Genomic DNA, 22,706 nt, shown 5'->3' with positions numbered 1-22,706 from the left:
TCGAGAACCATGAGACCATGGCCTGAGCCGGAGGCTTAGCGACTGAGCCACCCAGGCACTCCTTATTGTTTAATATTTAATTTCATGATGGGGTGCGCAGAGCTGAACCACTGGGGGAAATGTCTTTGAGGGAGAGAGAATGAAAAAAAGTTTGAGAAACAGCTGCTCTACTTCTTATAAAAGGATTTGTCAGATCGGTATTACGTATAATGATTCACAAATGAGTTAGAAAACAATCAGGTAGAACGTGGAGGGACAAGAGGATAGAAACCTTGGTGTGCCCCAGACTAAAGGGCAAGAACGGGATTTTGGGTTTTGCATTTAACTAAAGCTTTCCCATACACCTGTGAAAATGCTTATCCATTAGCCCTTTTATCAACCGATCAGATTCTTAGGTTTCATATTTTATTTAAAGATCTCCTTTGCCTAGTGGGTTTTTTAATTTTTATTTGTTCCGCTTTGTGGGTGGGTGGTTAAAAGTCGCCCCGAGATCCCTTTCTCCTGCAGCTCTGGGAAAAAGTTAGCAACAGAGTCATAGGTCCTTACTGATACATCCAGACAAGGTTTGGTTAGAGATAGACTTACTTGGAAAATAATATAAAGACAGGGAGGGGGATAAAACATAAGAGACTCTTAAATGCGGAGAACAAAGAGAGGGTTACTGGAGGGGTTGCGGGAGGGGGGATGGGCTAAATGGCTAAGGGGCATTGAGGAATCTACTCCTGAAGTCATTGACACTATATGCTAACTAATTGAAACACTGAAAAATTGGCACTATATGCTAACTAACTTAGATGTAAAAAAAAAAAGAAATTTGGGGAAAAATTAAAATAAAAATTATTTTTATAAAAAAATTACTTTCCCTGGGCTCTCCAGTGGGTGGGTTCTGGGAAAGCAGTACCCCGTTTGAAACCTGGAGGCTCTCTCATTCATTGTTATCTTTTGCACCGCAAGCTCCTGAGCCCAGGAGCCCAGGGAGCCTCCCTGAAACCTGCCAACTACAGAAACCTCAGCCCTTCACTGGGCGGGTGCCACGCAGCAGGATCCTCATTCTGGCCTCGCTTCTGCGCCAGGTGTGCTAGGACCAAAATGAGGCCCACGGCCTCGCGCAGCCTCACTGGCCAATGGTTTGCGTCCTTGGGGCCTCAACCAGCTTTTCTGCTGTTTTCCTCCATTCTCCTCATCTGCCTTTGAGGGGGCAGCCATGAGCTGGGCTGTGGGAGTCCTGCAGATGAGCCGGACTGCAGTGGTCACCAAGGGAGTGAGTTTCTTCGCCTGAGGATGGCTTTGTGTCTCCTGCAACCTGCACTCGACCAGGTCAGGGGTGGCTGGCCCTTCCCCTGTGAGAGTGGGGCCCGAAGTACCCCATGCTTGGGAGTCCTCAGCCCTGGAGTTACAAAGTCTGGCCTGGGTCCTGGAGCCAAGAGCTGGGTGAGGGGGAAAGCTAGGGGGTGAGGGGAGGAAGAGCTGTCCTGACTGTCCTGTCACTCTTGGTGGAGCAGCCCCCTTGTCTTCACTAATTCTTAATCCCTCTTAACTGTTCACCCCCCACCTCCTTCCCTTGGTTTACCAATCTGGATGCTGGGCTGTGGCCAGCAACTACCCAGCTCCTTTGCCAGTTAGTTTTGTTATTCCCTGTTGGGTCTGCAGCACGTCCTTCCCCAGTGGGACCCAGGAGTTCTCTGTATGCCCACTCTCACTGCAAACCCATTCCAAATTTGGAAGTGACTTTGGAAGTTTTTCCTCACTCTGTTAGGTTTCCATGATGGTGACTGTCAAGTGTGAACTTAAGAATTTCATGTCGGAGGCGGCCATTCATCACAGTAAGATCTCCGTCATAGGAAGTTGGTACGGCCTGTGCGGTCAGCATCTTATTAAAAGTAAGTTACGTGCTCTGTGCCATAGGGTTAACCTGCTGCATATGGTTGTGCAGGTTGTGTCCAGTTACAAATGGGGTGAGCAGGGACCTTATCCAGCCTCTGCTGGCTTAGGACAGAGGCACAGGTGGGCCTTTCTAATTGTTCCACCCACAGGGGGCTGCTTTCTCTAGTTTTTGGAGTTGTTTGTTTGAGGGGGAGAGAGAATCTAAGGCAGGCTGCATGCCCAGCGCGGAGGAAGCCCGTTGATGTGCGGCTCGATCTCACCACTGTGAGATTCTGCCCTGAGTGGAAATCAAGAGCCCCACACTCAACCAACCGAGGCACCCAGGTGCCCCTGCTTTTTCTGGTTTTTGTGATGATACCCTGTGTGTTAGTATGTTGACATTACTCTTTCACCCATGCAGTGACAGTATGAAGTGCCCCTTTGCTTGACTAGGAAACACACACATGCAGTGAAGAAATAGGCGGCAGAAAGAAGCATACGACCTGTCAGCTGTGGTAGGGGTCCTACTACCCCCCACATGATAGTCTTTTTCCTTTCGAAACCTCTCCGTTTCCTCGTCTCTATCTTTATTTCCCTTCTCCCTCGTCCATTTTAGGTTAGTTTCAGTGTCTAGTTCTTAGTATTGACATAGCAGATGAACTTAGCTTCCAGGTAAATGGCTAGACACAGGACGAAAAAGATTCTGACCCCTAAGAATATTACCCTGCTCTGAACCCATAATGTTTTAGTAAATCATAATAAACTCTTGGAGCTATGCTTTGCTTTTATTAGTGGAAGATCTGTAAAATTCCCTTACGCTACCTTTCTGTGGCCTTTAATCCTGGCCCTGGGTTTGGCCTGGATGCACAAGTGTCTGCGAGGCACTAAGAACGCCCGCTGCCATCACCCGCTGCTGCTGGCCGTCCTCCGGGTTCCCAGCGGCTCCTCTTGTCCCAGAAGCCGTGCTGCCTGTATCGGCAGTGCACTCCCTGCTGACGAAGAGTGCACGTACGTGAAAGCCGAAACATTTGCTGTCAACGTCAATAATAATGAAAAAAATGCTTTATGTGCATTGTCTAATAAAGCCCTGATAGTAATTATTAGATCTATTTTATAAAGGAGAAAAAAGAGCACAAACTATCTCAAGTTGGATGAATAGATAAGTATAAAGATCTTATGTACAGGGGCGCCTGGGTGGCTCAGTCGGTTAAGCCTCTGACTTCGGCTCAGGTCAGATCTCACGTTTGTGGGTTCGAGCCCCGTGTCAGGCTCTGTGCTGACAGCCAGCTCAGAGCCTGGAGCCTGCTTCCGGTTCTGTGTCTCCTTCTCTCTCTGCCCCTCCCCCTCTCATGCTCTGTCTCTCTCTGTATCAAAAAATAAAATAAAACATTTAAAAAAAAAAGATCTTATGTACAAAAAATCCTGAAGTAAAAGATTTATTTATTATATCTGCTTTGAAGGGCCTTTTCAAGAGGGTTTGGGCTCTAGCCCTAAAAAAATAAGATAATAGACACAAGCTCCTAGAGGTGAATTCTGTGATGTGACAGCATCTGTAGACTCAGAGACTGCAGGCACAGCCCCCCTACAAAGTCCCAGGTTAAGGCTCACGTCAATCTGTCCCTCTTCTGGCCCGAGATTCTGCAACTTCTTTGATTTAAGGAGGTGGGGATATCTTAAAAGCTCCTTGCTTGTAAGGAAGGAATTCTTGGTACGAATTGTTTAGTACTCTATTGGCAGAAATTTATCGTACACACCTAGTAGGGAAACAGCAATGTTTTGGAAAATTACTGAATTATACCATAATACATAAGCTTTCACTACTATAATGTGATGTTCACAAGGGCAGACATCTTTATCTCATTTATTCTTGTATCCTGGGTCTAGAACAATCCCTAGTGTAATAGGTGCTTAGTAGTTGAATGAAAGAATAAAAGTCAAATGCACGTTAAAAGGGAGAAAGCACAGGATAATGAATGCAGAGTGGATATTCTACCCATTTTAATTTTTATAAATATGGAAAGTGTCCAGAGAGACTGTTAAAATATTTTTAACAGACTATGTTTTTAGACTTAAGTTTTTTTTAATGTTTTTAAAAATTTATTTATTTTTGAGAGACAGCACGAGCAGGGGAGGGTCAGAGAGAGAGGGAGACATAGAATCAGAAGCAGGCTCCAGGTTCTGAGCTAGCTGCCAGCACAGAGCCTGATGTGGGGCTCTGTCGCGTCCTACCCGTCCAGGGCGAGAATCCTCGTGGGTTCTTTTCCTGAGGGAGGGAGAGAAAGGGCAGGAAGGGGGGCACAGAGAGTGAAGACAGCACACGGAATCCGATCAAGTCTCTTCCTTTTTATTCAGCAAACACCGTATCTTATAAAGTTTTTTAGGCGGGAGAACAAGGCAGCTGACCTAGGTCGGTTGCTAGGAAACAGGGTCAAGGGATTTTGGCTAGGGTAAAGAAGGAAATAAACTAAAGTTTTTAGCACAGCACTGAAGGGCGGATACCACCCTGCCTGTAGGCAACTGATCTTTGTTCTTCTGGCTTCTCCTCTGACAGGGAGTGGCGCTCCCCTGCCTATTTTTGCAACTCCCCTCAGGGAGTGACATATCCAGCTAGCAAATGGCCAAGCAGCTGAATCTTTGCAGCTCCCTACGGGGCTCGAACCAACAAACCTTGAGATCATGACCTGAGCTGAAGCCAGAAGTTTAACCGACTGAGACACCCAGGTGCCCCCTAGACCTTATTTTTTAAAGAACAGTTTAGAGTTACAGAAAAGTTGAAAAGATAGTACAGAGTTCTATCTTTATCTCACATCCAGTTATTAACATCATGCCTTAGTATGGTACAAACGTATAAATTCTGGTTCATTATTGTTAACTAAAGGCCATACATTATCCAGATTTCCTTAGTTAATGTCCTATTTTCTGTTCTAGGATCCCATCCAGGATACCACGTTATATTTAGTCATCGTATTTCCTTAGACTCCCCTAGACTATGACAGTTTCTTAGTCTTTGCTTTTGATGGCTGGCAGTTTTGAGGATTACTGGTCTGGTATTTTGTAGAATGCCCCTCTATCAAAATTTATCTGGTATTTTTTTCATGATTAGACTGGGGTTACGGATTTTAGGGGGGAACACACAGAGGCAAGATACTATTTTCATTACATCATATCCAGAGTACATACTGTCAACATCATTTATCATAGTTGATGTTGACCTCAGCCACAGAGCTGAAGTAGTGCTAGGTACTCTTTTTCCCCCTTTTCACACTGTGCTCTTTGGAAGGAAGTCCCTGTGTGCAGCCCACACTTAAAGAGTGGGGAGTTACGCGCCCTCTGAGGATGGAGTATCTCTGTAAATTGTTTGGAGTTTTGCGTGGGAGATTTGTTTCTTCCACTCAATATTAATTCACTTGTAAATATTAGTATGGGTTCATGGATTTTTATTTTATATTTTGGATTATAATCAGTATATCTTCATGGATGTTGTTTCTCAAATTGTTCAGCTTTGGCCGCTGGAAGTTGGTTCAGTTAGCTACTGTGCCCCTTTGACCTATCCCATTGACATAGGGCTTTTGTTTTAAGTACTTCCTTACTTCCTGGCACTATACGATGTTTCAGTTTCTTCATCTTGTATATTTTCTCCTCCAGGCCCAAATCAGCCTTTTTTCCAAGGATCTCTGGTTGTGTTATTGAAGATAACAAACCAAGACGCTAGGTGTCTTCATTGGTACTGGAGTTATTATAGTACATTTCAGAGACTAGCTTTTCAAAGATAATTTTATCAATCTGTATAATTCTGCTACATACAATTCCAATCACTTTGAATAGTTCAAAGTATCCAGAAAGCATTGGCATCTCATTAAGCAGCAATATTTCCCTTGAGATAGAGTTTAGACTTCTAGGCTAATCAATTATGATGTTTAAAATTTAAAGTGCTTGGCTTTGGATTTCCATTAATTAGAATAAAGTAAAATATCCAACAATGTAAGTTGGACATATGCTTAAGTGGTGGATGCTTGATCATTTATTCCTAAGTACTAGCACAGTCATTAAAATCATTTTTTTAATGTTTACTTTTGAGAGAGAGAGAGAGCGCGTGCGCGCGAGCATGAGCAGGGGAGGAGCAGAGAGAGGGAGACACAGAATCCAAAGCAGGCTCCAGGCTCTGAGCTGTCAGCACAGAGCCCGATGCGGGGCTTGAACCCATGTCCGTGAGGTCATGACCTGAGCTGAAATCAAAAGTGAGACCCTTAACCAACTGAGCCCCCGGCGCCCCAAGGAGCTCCTACTTTGATGAGAAATCCCAGCTTTCTTACTGTCCAACCTCAGCGTAAGGTAAAGAAGGGCTCACTACCTTCAGAGACTGTTCTGTCTATTAAAAGGTTTCTGTTTACGTTCCGTCGCTGTGAAACTGAAACATTCTTTGTAACTTGTATCTCTTCTAGTTTGGGCTTTTATATCATGAGATGTTGAACATACTACGTCTTCTTTGAGTCTAATAACGCATAAGATACACACTGATTGCCAGTGTAAGAATTTTCTTTCACTCTCCACTTAATCAGGAAGTTTACTCCCTCCCTGCTTTTGACTGATCTCTTTTAGGGCTCGAGTGATGAGCTTACCTTCGTGGATGCTGATGAAGGCAGATGGATGGGTGGCACAGTGGATCTTCAACATGGCAGCCCTTTCATGAAAAGGCCAAATATTGTTTCTAGCAAAGGTTAATATCCTAGTTGAATACTATACTATAAATATTTGAATACTACATGAATAAATATGAAACTTGGATCTTTATTTCCCTTTATGAAGACTTCCTCCGTTCTTATAAAGGTGCTTGCTCCCTACTCTGTACACTCATAACATCTTGTTCAGATTTCATTAGGTTTTACTTCATTTAGTTTCAGGGTTACAGGACCAGACTGGGTCCCTGTGAGCAGCAGGAACTATCATGACAGTCGTAATGAACTGATTGTCTATTTTGTGCCAGACACAAGCGCTTTATGTATATTCATTAATATTTAGCAAAACTCCGTGAGGTTTTACAGATGATGCACCTGTGAGCTGAAGTTATACAGTGGAGTAAGGATTTGAACCCAGTTCTGTTTGACTCAAAAAACCTAAGTTCTTAACTACTGTACTTTATTTACTTGGCACCCATGAGATAATTATTTGAAGAACAGAGCACCTGGGTGGCTCAGTCGGTTAAGTGTCTGACTTCGGCTCACATCATAATCTCTCAGTCTATGGGTTCAAGCCCCGCATCGGGCTCTGTGCTGACAGCTCAGAGCCTGGAGCCTGCTTCAGATTCTGGTCTCACTCTTTCTCTCTCTGCCCCTCTCCAGCTCACTCTCCATCTCTCTCTCTCTCAAAAATAAAATAAAGACATAAAAAAGAAATTTAAAAAAGTATGAACTGAGGTCTCCCTGAGAAAGGTCTTTTCACACCCCTTCTCTAAGTATATATTCTCATTTACCAGACTGGTATAAATTTTTCTCTCTTATTCTATGAAGTATAAGGGGTATGTTAAGTTTTTTTAAATATAGTTTGTCAAATTGGTTTCCATACAACACCCAGTGCTCTTCCCCACAAGTGCCCTCCACCATCACCTCCACCTCTTTTCCCCCCTCCCCCTTCCCCCTCAACCCTCAGTTCATTTTCTGCATTCAATAGTCTCTCAGGTTTTGCCTCCCTCTCTCTCCCCACCTCTCTTTCCCTCTTCCCCTCCCCCTGGTCCTCCATTAGGTCTCTCCTGGTCTCCTGTTAGACCTATGAGTGCAAACATATGGTATCTGTCCTTCTCTGCCTGACTTATTTCGCTTAGCATGACACCCTCGAGGTCCATCCACTTTCCTGCAAATGGCCATATTTCATTCTTTCTCATTGTCATATATACTTCATTGTGTATATATATACCACATCTTCTTGATCCACTCATCAGGTGATGAAGTTTTTAAAAAAATGTACAAGAAACAGTGAAATTTAGTCAAACTTCGTGACATTTCTCAAAACTGCAAGAGCGCTGCGGGCATTGTAGAAGATCTAAGGGGCCCAATCTTTAGTAAACACTGTGTGGCGACTGAGCCCTAATTGGAAGGGTGTGCTTAAATGTCAGATGTTTTCTTTCAGAATATTTTCTATTCAAATCTTTCCCCAGATGACCTTGTCACTGCAAACTCCAACATAGTGGTTATCACAGCAGGCGCATGCCAGATATAAGGAGAAACGGGCCTTGATTTAATCCAGCGAAATGTGTCCATGTTTAAATGAATGATTCCCAGTGTTATCCAGAGTAGTCACCGCTGCAAGCTGATTACGGTTTCCAATCCAGGTCAGTTTTGTTTTGACTGACTGTTCAGTGAATCATTTTTGTGGAGGGTGGTGGTGGGGGTAGGCTTGGTAACTTGTAGAAAAATGTGTTTAAATTGGAAACTAGTGATCTAACTGGAATCTGTTCCGGTTTTGTTAATATAACATGTATTTTGCACAGTTGGAACCAATGTGTATGTACTATAATGAAGATTTCCTTAAACACTAGGATGTATGATTACATAATTTGCTTAATCATAATGACTTTAGGGGCGCCTGGGTGGTTCAGTCGGTTGAGCTTCCGGCTTTGGCTCAGGTCATGATCTCATAGTTCGTGGCTTCGAGTCCCACGTCAGGCTCTGTGCTGACAGCTCAGAGCCTGGAGCCTGCTTCAGATTTTGTGTCTCCCTTTCTCTCTGCCCCTCCCCTGCTCACACTGTCTCTCTCTGTCTCTCAAGAATAAATTAAAATAAATAAATAAATAAATAAATTTTTAAAAAAATCATAATGACTTTAAAAGATTGCATTCTAAAGGCTTTCATATCTGAGTTTTCCAGATTATTGAGGGTGCAGAAGTGGAAGTAACACTGTAGTTTACTGCCTGACTTTCCAAAATTGCACAACTCCTTCCTGGTGCATGAATAAAGTGGACAAATTCAAGCTCTATTTTGGAAATAAGATGTGCAGGAATGTGTGTAGTGAGGGACAGGGAGGAATAAAAAATATGTTTTTCCTCAAGCAGCTGATTGGATGGTGGCTCCATGTACCTGGTTTGGGATGCTTTCAAGGGGATGGGAGTTAATGAAGGAAGTAGTAGAGGGTATTGGGTTTAGGGGAGAAAAATCAAGACTTCCAGTTGGGACATGTTAAATTCAAGCTATCTGAAGACATTCAAGAAGAAGTCTCAAATAGGTAGCTGATGGAGTCTGAAGCTCAGAAATCTACACGATTTAGGAAAATTACTGTATTTCAACGTCATTTGGAATAGTTTTTGTCTGTGGGTAGGCCAAAACTGAGTACCTAAAGTTTATTCACTTAATTTTTGATATTGAGGAACCATATTTTAAACTTTGTTTTATAATCTTATAAAATATTTACACAGCTACAAGTCTGGCTTCAATCTCTCCCCTTTTCCCTTTAGTCTCCACTTAAAAAATAAGGAGCCATCAAAAATTATTTAGTTTATAGCTTTTTGTTTCTATGTACGCTTTTCCATGTCCTCCTCTTTACTATATCATGACGATCACTCCGTACTAGTGTTTAGACGTGTCAGTTACTGTAGCTTTGTGGTAAGTTTTGAAACCAGGAGGTATTAACTCCTCCAACTTTGTTATTTTCAAGACTGTTTTGCATTTCTACCTAAATTTAATTAATTAATTTAGTATAATTTATTGTTAAATTGGCTAACATACAGTGTGTAAATGTGCTCTTGGTTTGGGGGTAGATGCCTGTGGTTCATTGCTTAGATACAACAGCCAGTGTGCATCCCAACAAGTGCCCTCCTCAATGCCCATCACCCCTTTTCCCCTCTCCCTCCCCCCTCATCAACCCTCAGATCTCTATTTAAGAATCTTTCACAGTTTGCCTCCCTACCTGTTTGTAACTATTTTTTTCCCTTCCCCCATGGTCTTCTGTTAAGTTTCTCAAGATCGACATGAGTGAAAACATATGGTATCTGTCCTTCTCTATTTCACTCAGCATGATACCTTCCAGTCCCATCCACGTCGCTGCAAATGGCATGATTTCATTTTTTCTCATTGCCAAATAGTATTCCATTGTATATATAAAATTTTTTAAATGTTTATTTGAGAGAGAGCGTGAGCAGGGGAGGGGCAGAGAGAGAGGGAGACGCAGATTGAAGACAGACTCCAGGCTCTGAGCTAGTGGTCAGCACAGAGCCTGACGCGGGGCTCGAACCCACAAAGTATGAGATCATGACCTGAGCCAAAGCCGGACGACCAACGGACTGAGCCACTCCGGTACTCCTCCATTGTATATATATAAACCACATTTTTAACCATTCATCAGTTGATAGACATTTAGGCCTTTCCATGATTTGGCTATTGTTGAAAGTGCTGCTATGAACATTGGGGTACATGTGCCCCTATGCATCAGCACTCCTGTACCCCTTGGATAAATTCCTATTAATGCTATTGCTGGGTCATTCTATTTTTATTTCTGTTTTCTTTTTTTTTATGTTTAAGTTCTATTTTTAATTTTTTGAGGAACCTCCACACCGTTTTCCAGAGTTCCTGCACCAGTTTGCATTCCCACCAACAGTGTAGGAGGGTGCCCATCTCTCCAGTATCTATAGTCTCCTGAAGTGTTCATTTAAGCCGCTCTGACTAGTGTGAGGTGGTCTCTCAGTTCCATATAAATTTTAGAACCGGCTTGTCATTTTCTACAAAGAAAATAAACAACCTGCATAGATTTCAATAAAGAGTATTTGAGTCTGTAGACGTATTTTGGTAGGATTTCCATCATGACAACCATAAGTCTGGCTTATGTCCATAGGCTGTCTTCCCATTTATTTATTTAGAATTTCTCATTACTTTCAGCGATGTTTTATAGTTTTGAGGGTATAAATCCTCCATTGTTTTAGATTTTAGATTAGGTTATTAGATGTTAGACTCAGATCTTCTATAACCAAGATCATATTGTCTGTGATATAGTTTATTTTTTCTAATTAGAATGGCTTTTCTTGCTCTCTTGCCTAAGTGCCTTGGCTGGAGCCTCCGGTACAGTATTGCGAAAGGGGTGAGAGTGGGCCGCCTCATCTTAGTTCCCAATTTGAGTGTAATGTTAGTTGTATGTTTCTCATAGATCCTCTTTATTATATTAGGGTGTCCCCTTCTATTCTTAGCTGAGGATTTTTACCATGAATGGGTCTTGGGTTTTGTCAAACACTTTCTTGTGTCTCTTGAGACCATCTGTTTGTTTGTTTGTTTGTAGTTAATGTATTATACCAATTGATTTTTGGATGTTAAACCAATTCTGTGAAAATTCCCTTTAGTCATTTTGTACAATCCATTTTATTGCTGCTGGATTTGGTTTAGTAATATTTTGTTAAGGATCTTCACATTTATATTTTTGAGGGAAAATGTTTTCCCAGAGAGCTCTTTGTCTAACTTTGGGCAATACTGTCCTCATAGAATGAATAGTGAAGTGTTCTTTCCTCCATTTTCTGGAAGAGTTTGGGAAGGACTGGTATTGTTTGAATGTTTAGTAGAATTCCCTAGTGAAGGCAGTTTGGGTTCAGGCTTTGCTTTTGGGAAGATTACCGATTTGATCTCTTTCTGTTGTACATCTATTCACATTTTCTACTTAAGTTTCAGTAGTTTTTGCCTTTGTAGGAATTTACCTATTGATGTAAATTATCTAATTTGTTGGCTTATAGTTGTTCATAGGACTCCCATATAATCTCATTTCTTTGAGTGAATAGCGATGGCTCCCTCTTTCATTACTGATTTTAGTAATTTGATTCCTTCTCTTTTCTTGGCCAATCTAGCTTGGCTAGTCTAGGTTTTTCATTTTTTCATCTTTTCAAAGAACCCATTTTTGATGTTATTAATTTTCTCTACTGACTTTGTATTTTGTTTCATTTTTATTTCCATCCTAGTCTTATTTCTTCTCTCTCCTTTGGGTTTAGTGTGCTTTTTGTTTTTTAAAGATAGGTTGTTGATTTGAGATCTTTTTTGTTTTGTAGTGAGGGTTAATGGGTATTGATTTCTCTTTAATCTATGAAAAGCTGCATCCCATACATTTTGTTATATTGTATTTTTGTTTCACTTGTCTCAAGTACTTTTAAATTTAAGGTTCTTTTGAGGAGCAAGAGCTAAATTTTTTATTTCTCTTCTTGCATCTGGAGTATTCCTTGAGGACACCCTGAGTTTCTATGCCGTCGCCCTTAGCTACCACACAGTAGCAACTGGTCTCTTTGCAGCGTTTTCCCACTGTCAGTGTTACAGAGCCCTATTCACTACCCTAGTTTCTTGTTGTCAACCTTAATTAGGTTAATCTGGTGTTCAGCACAAAGGAGCTCCACCAACTTGACATATGTAGGCTTGTACATTTGGATGAAGCACACAAAGAAGGGCTTAGTGCCTCTCTCAGGCTTTGTGTCTTTATTAGTAATTCCACGTGCTAGGCCACTGCGGTCATATGAGGGTGCTCCTCAGCTCCTCTTGTGAAGCGGTTAATGCCTACTCCTCCTCCAGCACCAGAGCCTTCCCGGGCTGAGGCTGTGGGCACAGGCGGAGCGAGCCTTAAGGACGCCTGAGCCTCCACCTCCTACAACCCGGCAGTGGGAGGAAGTCTTTTTAAGGTTTTGTTTTCAACCACTCGTTACTTAGGAGCATGTGTTAACTTTCAAATGTTTGTGCGTTTTTCAGATTTCCTTGTTGACTTCTAATTTCTGTTCTGGCATGAGAGTCTACTTTGTATTTCAACTCCTAAGTTTATTGGGATTTATTTTGTGGCCTACCATATGGTCTGTCGTGGAAGATTCCATGTTCACTGGAGAATGTATACTCTGCTGTTAGGGGTTCTGTGTCACTTAGTTCTCATTGGTTGATAGTTTTTGGTTGTTCAGGTCTCCTATAGCCTTGCTGATTATCTGAATAGTTCTAGCCATAATTTAGAGTGAGGTGTTGAAATTTTCAGTTATTGTTACTGAATTTTTTACTTCAGTTTTGTCAGTTTTGCTTCATGTATTTTAGGGGCCTGTGTTTATAACTGTTACTGATGAATTTATCTTTTCATTATAAAGTATCCCTTTTTGTTTCTATAATCAAAAAAATTGATATAAATAGAACTACTTAGGTTCCCATTTGTATGGTGTATAATTTTCCATCCTTTTACTTTCAACCTGTTCATTTTTATTCCAGTTAATGGTGTAGTATGTTTCAGGTTCTATTTATAGCTTTAATACAGAGCAATAGAATTGATCTTGTTTTGTCCAGCTTGAAAAACTCTGTTTTGAATAGATTGTTTATTCACATTGAATGTTTTTATTGATGTTCGGAATTATTTTGGCCATTTTGCTGTTTGCTTTCTTTAGCTCTTATGGTTGTTTTTGTTGTTGTTGTTGTTGTTCCTCAGTTCCTTCTTCACTGATTTTTTTGCATTAAGGGGGTTTTTCTAACGTACCGTTTTAATTCCTTTATTCTTTTTTTCTATTGAGTGAGAGCATGTGCGAGTTTGTGGAGGAGGGGCAGAGGGGGAGAGAATCTTAAGCAGACTTCACACCCAGTGTGCAGCTCGAGGCGGGGCTGAATCTCATGGTCATGAGATCATGACCTGAGCTGAAATCAAGAGCTGTAACTGACTGAGCACCCAGGCGCCCCTCATTTATTCATTTTGAAGTAAGGTGTTTTTCTTGTTTTGTTTTTTTTTTTTAGTGGTTGCTCTGGGGGTTACAATATACAGCTTAACATACCATGATCTACTTCACATTTTTGCACATTTAATTCCAACAAAATGTAGAAATCCCCCTCCATTACAGCATCAATCCGTCACTGATATTTGTGCTATTCTGTCTATATATTACAAATCAACAAGACAGCGTAATTATTGTTGTACGTCTATAATCTTATGTTTTTTGTAGAAGCCAAAAGAAAACTATCTGTAGTTTTTAAGCTTATTTTTTCAATTTCTAGTAGTCTTTTTTTTTTTAAACAATGAAATGATCAACTCTCTCTCTCTGCAACTTGCGGGATTCTCTCTCCTGTCTCTGCTCCTTGCTCACTTGCACGTGCTCTCAAATAAGACTCCTTGTATGCATCAAACTGGTAAAAGACGTGATCAGAGTGTTCATTTACTCATGCTTCTCAACTTTTTATGCAGTGAACCTGCTGTGTTTCTGCACAAGGACTATCCTATGCAAAGTAGCAACAAAAAAGTTTTTCATAATGTGTTTGTATTGGGTAGCTAGTGTTAGGATTATGGGACAGTTGGAGTTGGAAAAAGAACCAGTTTTCTTCCCTCCTATGAAACATCAGATTCAGATAAATCTAAAAAATGTATCATTTTGGATAAGAACATTTTCTGACATTCACTTTTTCTCCTCAGCGGATGCCTCAACTTATGTAGCCTGGAAGTCGAGTGCATTGCCCCAAAACCGTGTTATTGGGAGTGACTGTCATCTGGAAACTGCCCATTTGATTCTTGACTGGCAGAGCCTTGACATCCATTCTGAAAGCTGTCGTGGGTCGGTCCTTGGAGAGCATGGAGACTTGAGTGGTGAGCCTGAACGCACCACTGAGCTGTGCGTTCTCTGAAATATATTTAGACTATGTTGATCATAGAGATATTTCATCATAAAGTGGCTCCTGAGTGGGGACAAAGCACTTTTATTCCACTCTGACCCTTTTAGTGTATTTAAGCACATTTTTATAACCTACCGGAAAAACAAATTTGAAAGTAGTGAGAATGCAGTAAGATTACGAGACTTAAAAAAATTTTTTTTTAAACATTTATTTCTGAGAGACAGAGACAGATCATGAGCAGGGGGAGGGGCAGAAAGAGAGGGTCACACAGAATCAGAAGCAGGCTCCAGGCTCTGAGCTGTCAGCACAGAGCCCAACACAGGGCTCGAACCCACCAACTGTGAGATCATGACCTGAGCTGAAGTCGGATGCCCAACCGACTGAGCCACCCAGGCGCCCCTTGAGACTTTTTAAAAGTTTATTTGAGAGAAAGCACATGCCCGTGAGAGGGTGGGGGTGGGGCAGAGAGAGGGGAGAGGATCCAAGCAGGCTCTGTGTTCTCTGGGCAGAGCCCGACATGGGGCTTGATCTCTGGAACAGTGAGACCATGACCTGAGCTGGAATTGAGTCAGATGCTTAATCAACTGAGCCACCAAGGCATCCCAAGATTATAAGACTTTCTTAATACAGCACTAAGTAACGTGATATAGTTCATATTTAACTTGCAGCACTCTAGAAAGGTCAGTACTGTAATCTGAGCAACATGAATTCTTCATATTAGCAGAAAATTACAGAGAAGAGTAGGGTGCTGTGATGACTGTTCTTTTTAGTTTTTTCTAAGAACCCTTGAAATCCATTAATATAAAACTTGGTTATGGAAGACTGGAAGTGATAAAAGTTAAAGCTTATCTCTAGTTGAAAGTTGAAGTTGTCACTTTGTTTGGGGAATCTTTATCAAGATGATACAATTATGGACTCTAGCAGATTTGGGGCAGAACTTCATGTCTGAATTTTTGATAGTTCTGTTGAACACTGGTATTTGAAAACCACTCGGAGGCACCTGGGTGGCTCATTTGGTTAAACCTCTGACTTTGGCTCAGGTCATGATCTCAGTCCATGGGTTGTCAGGCTCTGTGCCGACAGCTCAGAGTTTGAAGCCTGCTTCGGATTCTGTCTCCCTCCCTCTCTGTTCCTCCTCCAGTAGTGCTTGGCTCTCTCTCAAATAAACATTAAAAAAAGAACTCTTGGGGCAGTTGTAACAGTGTTGCCAAGGCTTAAAAAACCATCCTGTTACTTAATACCATGTAATGAAAGATTCTTTTGGTGTCTTTTTCTTAGTTCCTGTGTGAGTGGATCTGCTGAAGGATCTGCTCAGATAGAGGAACTGATAAAGATCCTGAGAGGTGGGAAAACGTCCACAAAGCAGTAGCTGCCAGGTAAGACGTTAGTTTTGCATTTTCAGTATCTTGGAAGTTAGATGGGAGCCTGAGTTCTGCCAGGGGGAGATTAGCTCCTTTAAGTATATCCTATTAGGTTTCTTAAACTTTGCATTAGCACTTCTTTCATTTTTGTGTGATCATATTCACCAGATTATAAATTCCTTTTTAAAAATTTTTATTCATTTTTGAGAGAGAAAGTATGAGCAGGGGAGGGGCAGAGAGGGACGAGGGAGAGAATCCCTCTGCAGTCAGCATGGAGCCTGATGTGGGGCTTGAACCTACTAACTGTGAGATCATGACCTGAGCTGAAGTTGGACCCTTAACTGAGCCACCCAGCCGCCCACCAGACGATCAGTTCGTAAGTGGTGCAGGGCCCTAACTTACCGCTGAGACGAGCTCTAAATACAGTCGGCACCGACTTGTGTCTCCCAGTATATTCTTTTAAACTGTTACAAAGCGGATTTCCTATAATAATTATACCCATATACTTCCCCTCATGACTTAATCAACTGCTGTAAGATATTTCTAGGGGACATTATAAAAGGGAACATTTCAGTTTTGTGGCATTGAACATCGATGTTCAAATGACAATTGTTTCTTCTAACTCCATAGTGGTTATGAGATGATTAAAAAGAAAGGACACACTTCTTGGAGTGCTGCTCTATCTGTAGCTGATTTGGCAAAGTGTTTTGGAGAATCGCAGAGTGCATCCAGTTTGCACCGTAAGTAAGGTAGGGTGTTCTTGCTTGAAAAATTTAACATTAACATAAAATAGGAGTAAAAAGATTTATGAGGGACAATTTTTAAAACATTTATTTCTGAGAGCATGTGTGCACAGGGCAGAGAGAGTTGGAGACAGAATCCAAAGCCGGCGCTGGGGTGTCAGCACAGACCGTGAGAGCATGACCCAAGCGGAAGCTGGACACCTAACTGACTGAGCCACCCCAGCACCCCGAGCGGCATTAAAGTCTATTCTTTGTTGTTGCCGAAGAAGCAGAGAAGGGGGGTGGGGTGGTAGGGGAACTTATCTTTGTAGACCTTTGTCCTGGTATTAGATTCTAGTACATAAAAAGGTTTTTTGCACGTTTAAACTGGTAACATTGGGAAACACTGTGGGTAAGTCCTGCCTCACAGTGAACTGCTGAGTCCGTTATGTCCAATGAAGAGACCTAAGAAGGACGCACTAGTCACGGAAGTGTGAGTTAGCAGTCGGTGTCCTGGGGAAGCTGAGGCCACGGCAAGGCGCCTTTACCGGTGTGAATGTGACAGACTAGAGCAAAATGGGATTAAATCACTGGGGAGAGGGGCGCCTGGGGAGTTGGTCGGTTAAGCTTCCGCCTTCAGCTCAGGTCATGATCTCAGTCCATAGGTTCCATAGCCCTGTGTCAGACTCTGTGCTGACAGCTCAGAGTCTGGAGCCTCCTTTGGATTCTGTGTCTCCTTCTGCCCCTCCTCCGCTCTGTCTCTCAAAAAGACATAAAAAAAGAATTAAAAAAAATTAAATCACTGAGAATAAATAGGAATTTTGAAGTGATTCCCAGCAAACATGGCAAAAGGCTGGGGCCTGTGTGGCAAGATGGATAAATATATCTAACCAGGTTTTGGATTGTTCTCTGTCCCACTGGTCTATTTTTCAGCCACAATTCATACTACACAGCTGTTAAATACTCATTCACCCGGCACTGTTGTTTCTCATATTGCAGACCTTTATTGAAAGAAAGGAATAATTTTCAACCTTTTACTTTCAGAGCCTCTCTGGAATAAAAGAAGTATTCCTTAGTGTTCCTCATATGCGGGGAGAGAACGGTGTTACAAATCTCACGAAGGTAAAGGTGACCCCTGAAGAGGAGTCTTGTTTGGAAAAGTGCAGAAACTCTTTGGGAAATTCAGAAGGAGCTCAAGCTTTAAATAAAGTTACTTGAGGCCGCCATTCTGAAGTTCTGCAAGAAGAGACAGTGGTTACAGGCTATATGGCAAGCTTTCAAATAAACTTGAGTTCCTAAAAGTGGGAAAAGGGGCAACAGTGACTGGCTGATTTTGCATCCGGATGTTGCAGGGCAGTTTTCTGCAATTCCTAGTTCTGGCACACGCAAGTACGTGTTTGCCATTTGGTCCAAAAGAATGAATGAAGCGTGTTTCCTGTGTTTACAGAGACTGATTCTTTTGTCCTGGCCAATACCTATGTTCATTTGTACAATATAAAAAGTTACACTTTCCTCGACAATATAAAAATGAACGTATACACAAAACTAAATGGTAGTTCCAAAACTAATACTAAATCAAACCATGATTTGACCTTGCTTGCTTTTATTCTGATAACTTTTACAAAACATCTAAACTGTATATAAACCCTTGAGTGATGACTGAGACTAAGGTGCGCATTATTCTCTGGGGAGAAATATAGGGTAGACTGCCTGGCTTCCTAAATCTTTTAAAACCTGTGAAAATAGAATGTTCCTTTTTTGGTTATCTCATGAATTATCTACCTCATTTTGATGGAAAAAATTCTGTTCTATTGAGAAGACCTCTGCAGGAAACATAGCCCACTGAGTGGTCACTAACTTGGCTGAAGAATCACTCACCAGGAAGACACTTCATGTGACAGTAAAAAGCAAGGAGGCACTCTACCTTCCTAAACTGTGGCCAGACTGTCTTGCCCAGTTAACGTAAATCCTGGGCTTGGCACTTGCCACTCTGTTCCCTTCTTCTTGGTGAAAACAGTTATGGTTTGGTCAAGCCTAGAAAGGAAGCAAATCTAGGCAAGGATTGGTAGGAGGGTACCCCATAGGATCTGTAACAGAAAAAGTCACTTAAATCCCTCAATTTCAAATATTTCAAAAGTGAGATTTCTATATGGTATATATCATATTAAATACAATTCACTTTATATATTACAGAATAAAATGCTAAATTTTAACTTGATGGTATTATGCTTTGTTAGGATTTCATTGATTTTTCCTAAAAATGTTGAATAAGGAGAAAAATTATGCAACAAATTTTATTTAGCATAGTCAGTCCCAACATTCAGCACAAAAAGTTTACAGAGGATAGAAAGTGCATTAATAAAAGCCAGTCTTTACCAAAAGAAAACAGAAAATATATTATTGATTCAAAATATTTTATACTTGAATGATAAACTGCAATAACTTATTCTGGGCACCTACTGATAAGAGAAAGAAAGAGAAGAAAAGAACGCTTTAAGAAGAGTCAATCTCCAGCTGCTATCAGAAGTCAGTAGAGGTCACTGAGACCGGCAGTCTTTCTTGCTTTTTGCATTAGTGCCCTCAGCTGGAACTGCTTACGGGACAGAAGACGGACATGCTGGGAGGGGGGAGAAAAAGTTTCAACAGTTTAGAACGGATCTGACGAAAGGCAGGAAGCATCAGACAGTTTGTAACCTAGATGGGATCTAAGAACCCTAAACTCGTATCTCCTTTCTTTGGAACCGTATTTCATTATATGTAGCTTTTAAAAACTCTTCTTAAACTAGATTGACGCTGGCAGGTTGTGTTAAGGAAATCCCCTTCTGAGATTGTATAAAGGACTACTTCACAAGGAGGCATGACCTACGGGACCGAGCTCAGGAGTTTGAACTACATCTTGAGGTTAACCAATATACCAGGGCAACTTGAACTGCAATTCTAACAAAAGTTACAAAAAATGTTAGGACTGCCTGCACTTGGCAAAAAAGCAGGGGAAGGAGCAGCATAAACCACTTTTGTCCAATGCCTAGCAAGAGCATACCCCTCGGGCCTCTGTGTGTGCACCTTTCCCTAAGCTATGCCACCCAAGCGGGGAACAGCATGGAGAGGGAGGCCTCCCTGGGGTCTCTGAATTCTATGGGGACATTTGTGTGCTTGCACCAGGTACAAGGCTGGTTTGGTTACTTAATCACAGCAAGAGAGGCAAGATCGACAAGTGACCCAAGCAGCCAGCCAGCCCTGCATGCACACTGAGGCAGCTGGGTCAAATACCCTAAGGATAGCTGCTATTCTTCCTAAAACCACACTCTTCCCGATCCAACAGAGAACAGTAGCCAGAGCTGACTCACTGAATCTTCACGTCTGTACGTTAGCATGAAGCCTCAAATAACCTGCATTCAGGAGGGCTCTGGTACAAGCAGGGCAGCCCAATACTCTGCAGGGCTGTTTGATCTGGGGAAACAAGTCTAAAATTATGCAACACTAAGAAAACCAACAGGGAAAAATGAAAACAGAACCCAAAATGGGTGGGATAGTCAGTGAACTTAATTTAGATGGTACAGGATCTGAAGAAAACCAAAGGAAATCTGACTGGATCTGACCCACCCAGGCACGGTGGTTAAGACCCAGGAGTTCCTACATTCAGCTTGGTGCTGCCTGGGGCTGCGACGTGCAGCCACTAGCCCACCTTTCCTCCCCTCTCAGGGAGACCCTCAGCCCTGTGTAGGTGACAGGACACTGCCCCCAGCCACAGATCTCACTTGCTCTCTTTGGGAACACAAGGGATTGTAACTTCCCCTGTTAGTGGTCTGCAAGGTCATTGCCTCTAGAGCATGAGTTCTGAGATCCCGGAAAGCAGAGTGAGGAAGACATACCTTCAGGAAGACATCCAGATCTATTACTCCCCGTCTCAAGGCTTCTCCCAGGTAAAAGATAGTGTCTTCAATAGCATTTTCTTCTGCATACAGATTTAGGATTTGTTTGTATAGTGGGGCTGTGGGAATGATAACCTCATCAATATCGTTGTTTTCAGACTGATTTTCCATTTTCTCCAGAGCAGAACTGAGTTCTTCATCCTTCTTTCTCAGAAGTTCTATATTCTTATCAACCTCCGCCTGAAAACAAAGCAGTCCAAGCATGATGCCTTCATACTAATTGTACATAATTATCTGCCAGTCAAACATCTACAGCTTAACTCTACAGAAACAGACTTGCAAAATAAAAAAGCAATACTTAAACAACTCGTGGTCAATGTTAATGTTTCAGATAACATACTGGCCAAAGGTAGAGGAAAAGGTGTGATGTAATGTGCTGAGTGAAGACAGAAAAATGCTGAAAACACCAAGCTGAGCATGTCCAGTGGCAGTGATAAGCCTGTCACTTATCAGTCACAGATGATGTTGCAAACTAAGCCATCAGACAAGGTATTTTCCAGCAGGAGTTTCCTTACATGAAAATCATAAAGGACGTCTTCCAAACAAGTAGGCAGCTGCTACAGAGGAGTAACTTACCTCACCTCAGTCTACACAGAGGATTAACCCAAAGAACCTCAAACGCCTGAACTTTAGTTACAGGATCCTGCTGGGGGTTGTGGGCTCTGAGCCATACTGGTGTCACTTTCCTGAACTTCTGAAAACAGCTGGCTGCTGTGAAGCTCACTCCCCACACTAGCCCCATCTTGTAAGACTAGCGTGCACCGCACAAACTACCACCCCCAGGGCCCTCAGGCACTGAGCGGCCCTTCAGCCCTTTCATCAAAATGCACATTTGTTGGAATAGATTCTCCCTGACGGGAATGGAAATGGTGACGGAAGCTGGCACTTACTATGCTGGTGCTTGCACTTCATCATTAAACAAAAGGTCATAAGGGTGTCGCGGTCTGATAAAAATGCGAGGAAGTTTAAGAGCTAAAGGTTGCAGGCACTACAGATAACTGAGTCAGAAGGGCTCACTGAAGAGGATTTAAATATAGCTCAAACGACATTTGGAACAAAAAAGAAGTGACCCTGAAGTCTGTACCCATAGTCTGCAGATCATCTTCTTGCCTTAGCCCTCTCTGGAATTCTTATTTCCTGGTAACTGTCTGGCAACAACAGGCACTGAAACAATCCTCCTTTGAGTCAGAGCCTCATCCTTCAAGGCGAAGGTACAAGTAAAAATGGTCTAAATACCACCTGCCTCCACTGCAAACACAGGCTCCGTTTCTAAAAAGCTATACGGAAGCTATATTCAAATGCTTAAAGACGCGTGTAATTTTCTGATCTCTCACTAGACCCGCACTGTCCAGGGTGACCAAGGTGCAGATACCTAAAAATCGCAACTACTCAACAAGTTACTTACTACTTCTTGATCTAAACGGGTGATCATCTCTTCCAGTTTCTGGTGACCTTTCTTCAGGTCTTCCTCTGTTCGTTTCAAGGCGTTGAGCTCGGCCTGGGCGCGGTCCATCTCCTCCTTCATCCGCCATCTCAGCTTGTCACTGACGGCCGAGATGAGAGAGGCTCGGATGGTGTCCTCACTGATGGTGCCATCCCTACTGGGCCCTGCTCGGGAAAAGGCAAAAACCACTTGCTGCTTTCTCCGGCACTTTCTATTCCTTTCATCAGACAAAGGGAGTTGACACTTTCAAAGTGGGAGGAAAGAACAAATGGGATAAATTTATGCCAACGAAAAACACTTGATTCAGGTCAAGTGCATTCTCAGGTTTTGCTGAGCTGAAGGAGAGAGGAACCCCCCGTGCAGGCCCTCAGGGGGCTGAGAAGAGGCAGTTTCTCTGATGTAAGGGTAGTAAGGCTTCCCTGCAAGGCTTTTATTCCTCTGCTCTTTACCGAAAGAATAGGAACAAACAAATGAGCAGAGAGAGTGATATACAGAAAATCAACAGCTGATAAACATCAGTTTATTCTCAGATTCTTTACGATTCTCTTCCAAGTATCCCTTCCTAACCAGATTATATAATTTCCTTGCATAGTTCATATCAAATAAACATATCCCTCCAGCACTTGCTTCAGAAGGTCCTCCCGATAACACAAGTAGTCCTCTTCAGGACCACCAGTGTTCTTCGACCAGGCTCCTGATTCAGCAAATGTGTAAATGGTGTGTGTGGGGAATTCTATTTATATGTTCTTGCCTACAATGAATAAAAAATGATTACAGACTAATTAACAAAGAAAGTATCACTTCTACTTTGAGCT

At 42.1% G+C, this 22,706-nt stretch overlaps 1 protein-coding gene and 1 long non-coding RNA gene across 3 annotated transcripts in view; one reads left to right on the top strand and one right to left on the bottom strand.

The window, feature by feature from the left end:
- Positions 1–6,491: 6,491 nt before the first annotated feature.
- LOC115305936 lies at positions 6,492–19,347 on the top strand. The gene is made up of 6 exons (XR_003915089.1): positions 6,492–6,580; positions 8,015–8,188; positions 14,236–14,406; positions 15,711–15,808; positions 16,424–16,542; positions 17,560–19,347. It is a non-coding gene; the product is annotated as an uncharacterized LOC115305936 (long non-coding RNA).
- Positions 18,791–22,706, bottom strand: part of TSG101 (tumor susceptibility 101) — a 43,423-nt gene continuing 39,507 nt past the window's right edge. For both annotated transcript variants that reach the window (XM_029956039.1, XM_029956040.1), the window contains exons 8-10: positions 21,853–22,055; positions 20,388–20,627; positions 18,791–19,132 (exon numbers count right to left, since the gene is read on the bottom strand). In XM_029956039.1, coding sequence (XP_029811899.1) covers positions 19,043–19,132; positions 20,388–20,627; positions 21,853–22,055 — 533 coding nt within the window. In that variant the 3' untranslated portion in view covers positions 18,791–19,042. The remainder of the gene's footprint in view (positions 19,133–20,387; positions 20,628–21,852; positions 22,056–22,706) is intronic.

This window comes from Suricata suricatta, chromosome 11 (genome assembly GCF_006229205.1).
Source record: "Suricata suricatta isolate VVHF042 chromosome 11, meerkat_22Aug2017_6uvM2_HiC, whole genome shotgun sequence".
Classification (NCBI taxonomy): domain Eukaryota; kingdom Metazoa; phylum Chordata; class Mammalia; order Carnivora; family Herpestidae; genus Suricata; species Suricata suricatta.
The sequence above is the reverse complement of the archived record's forward strand: the minus strand, read 5'-3'. Positions and strand labels throughout refer to the sequence as shown.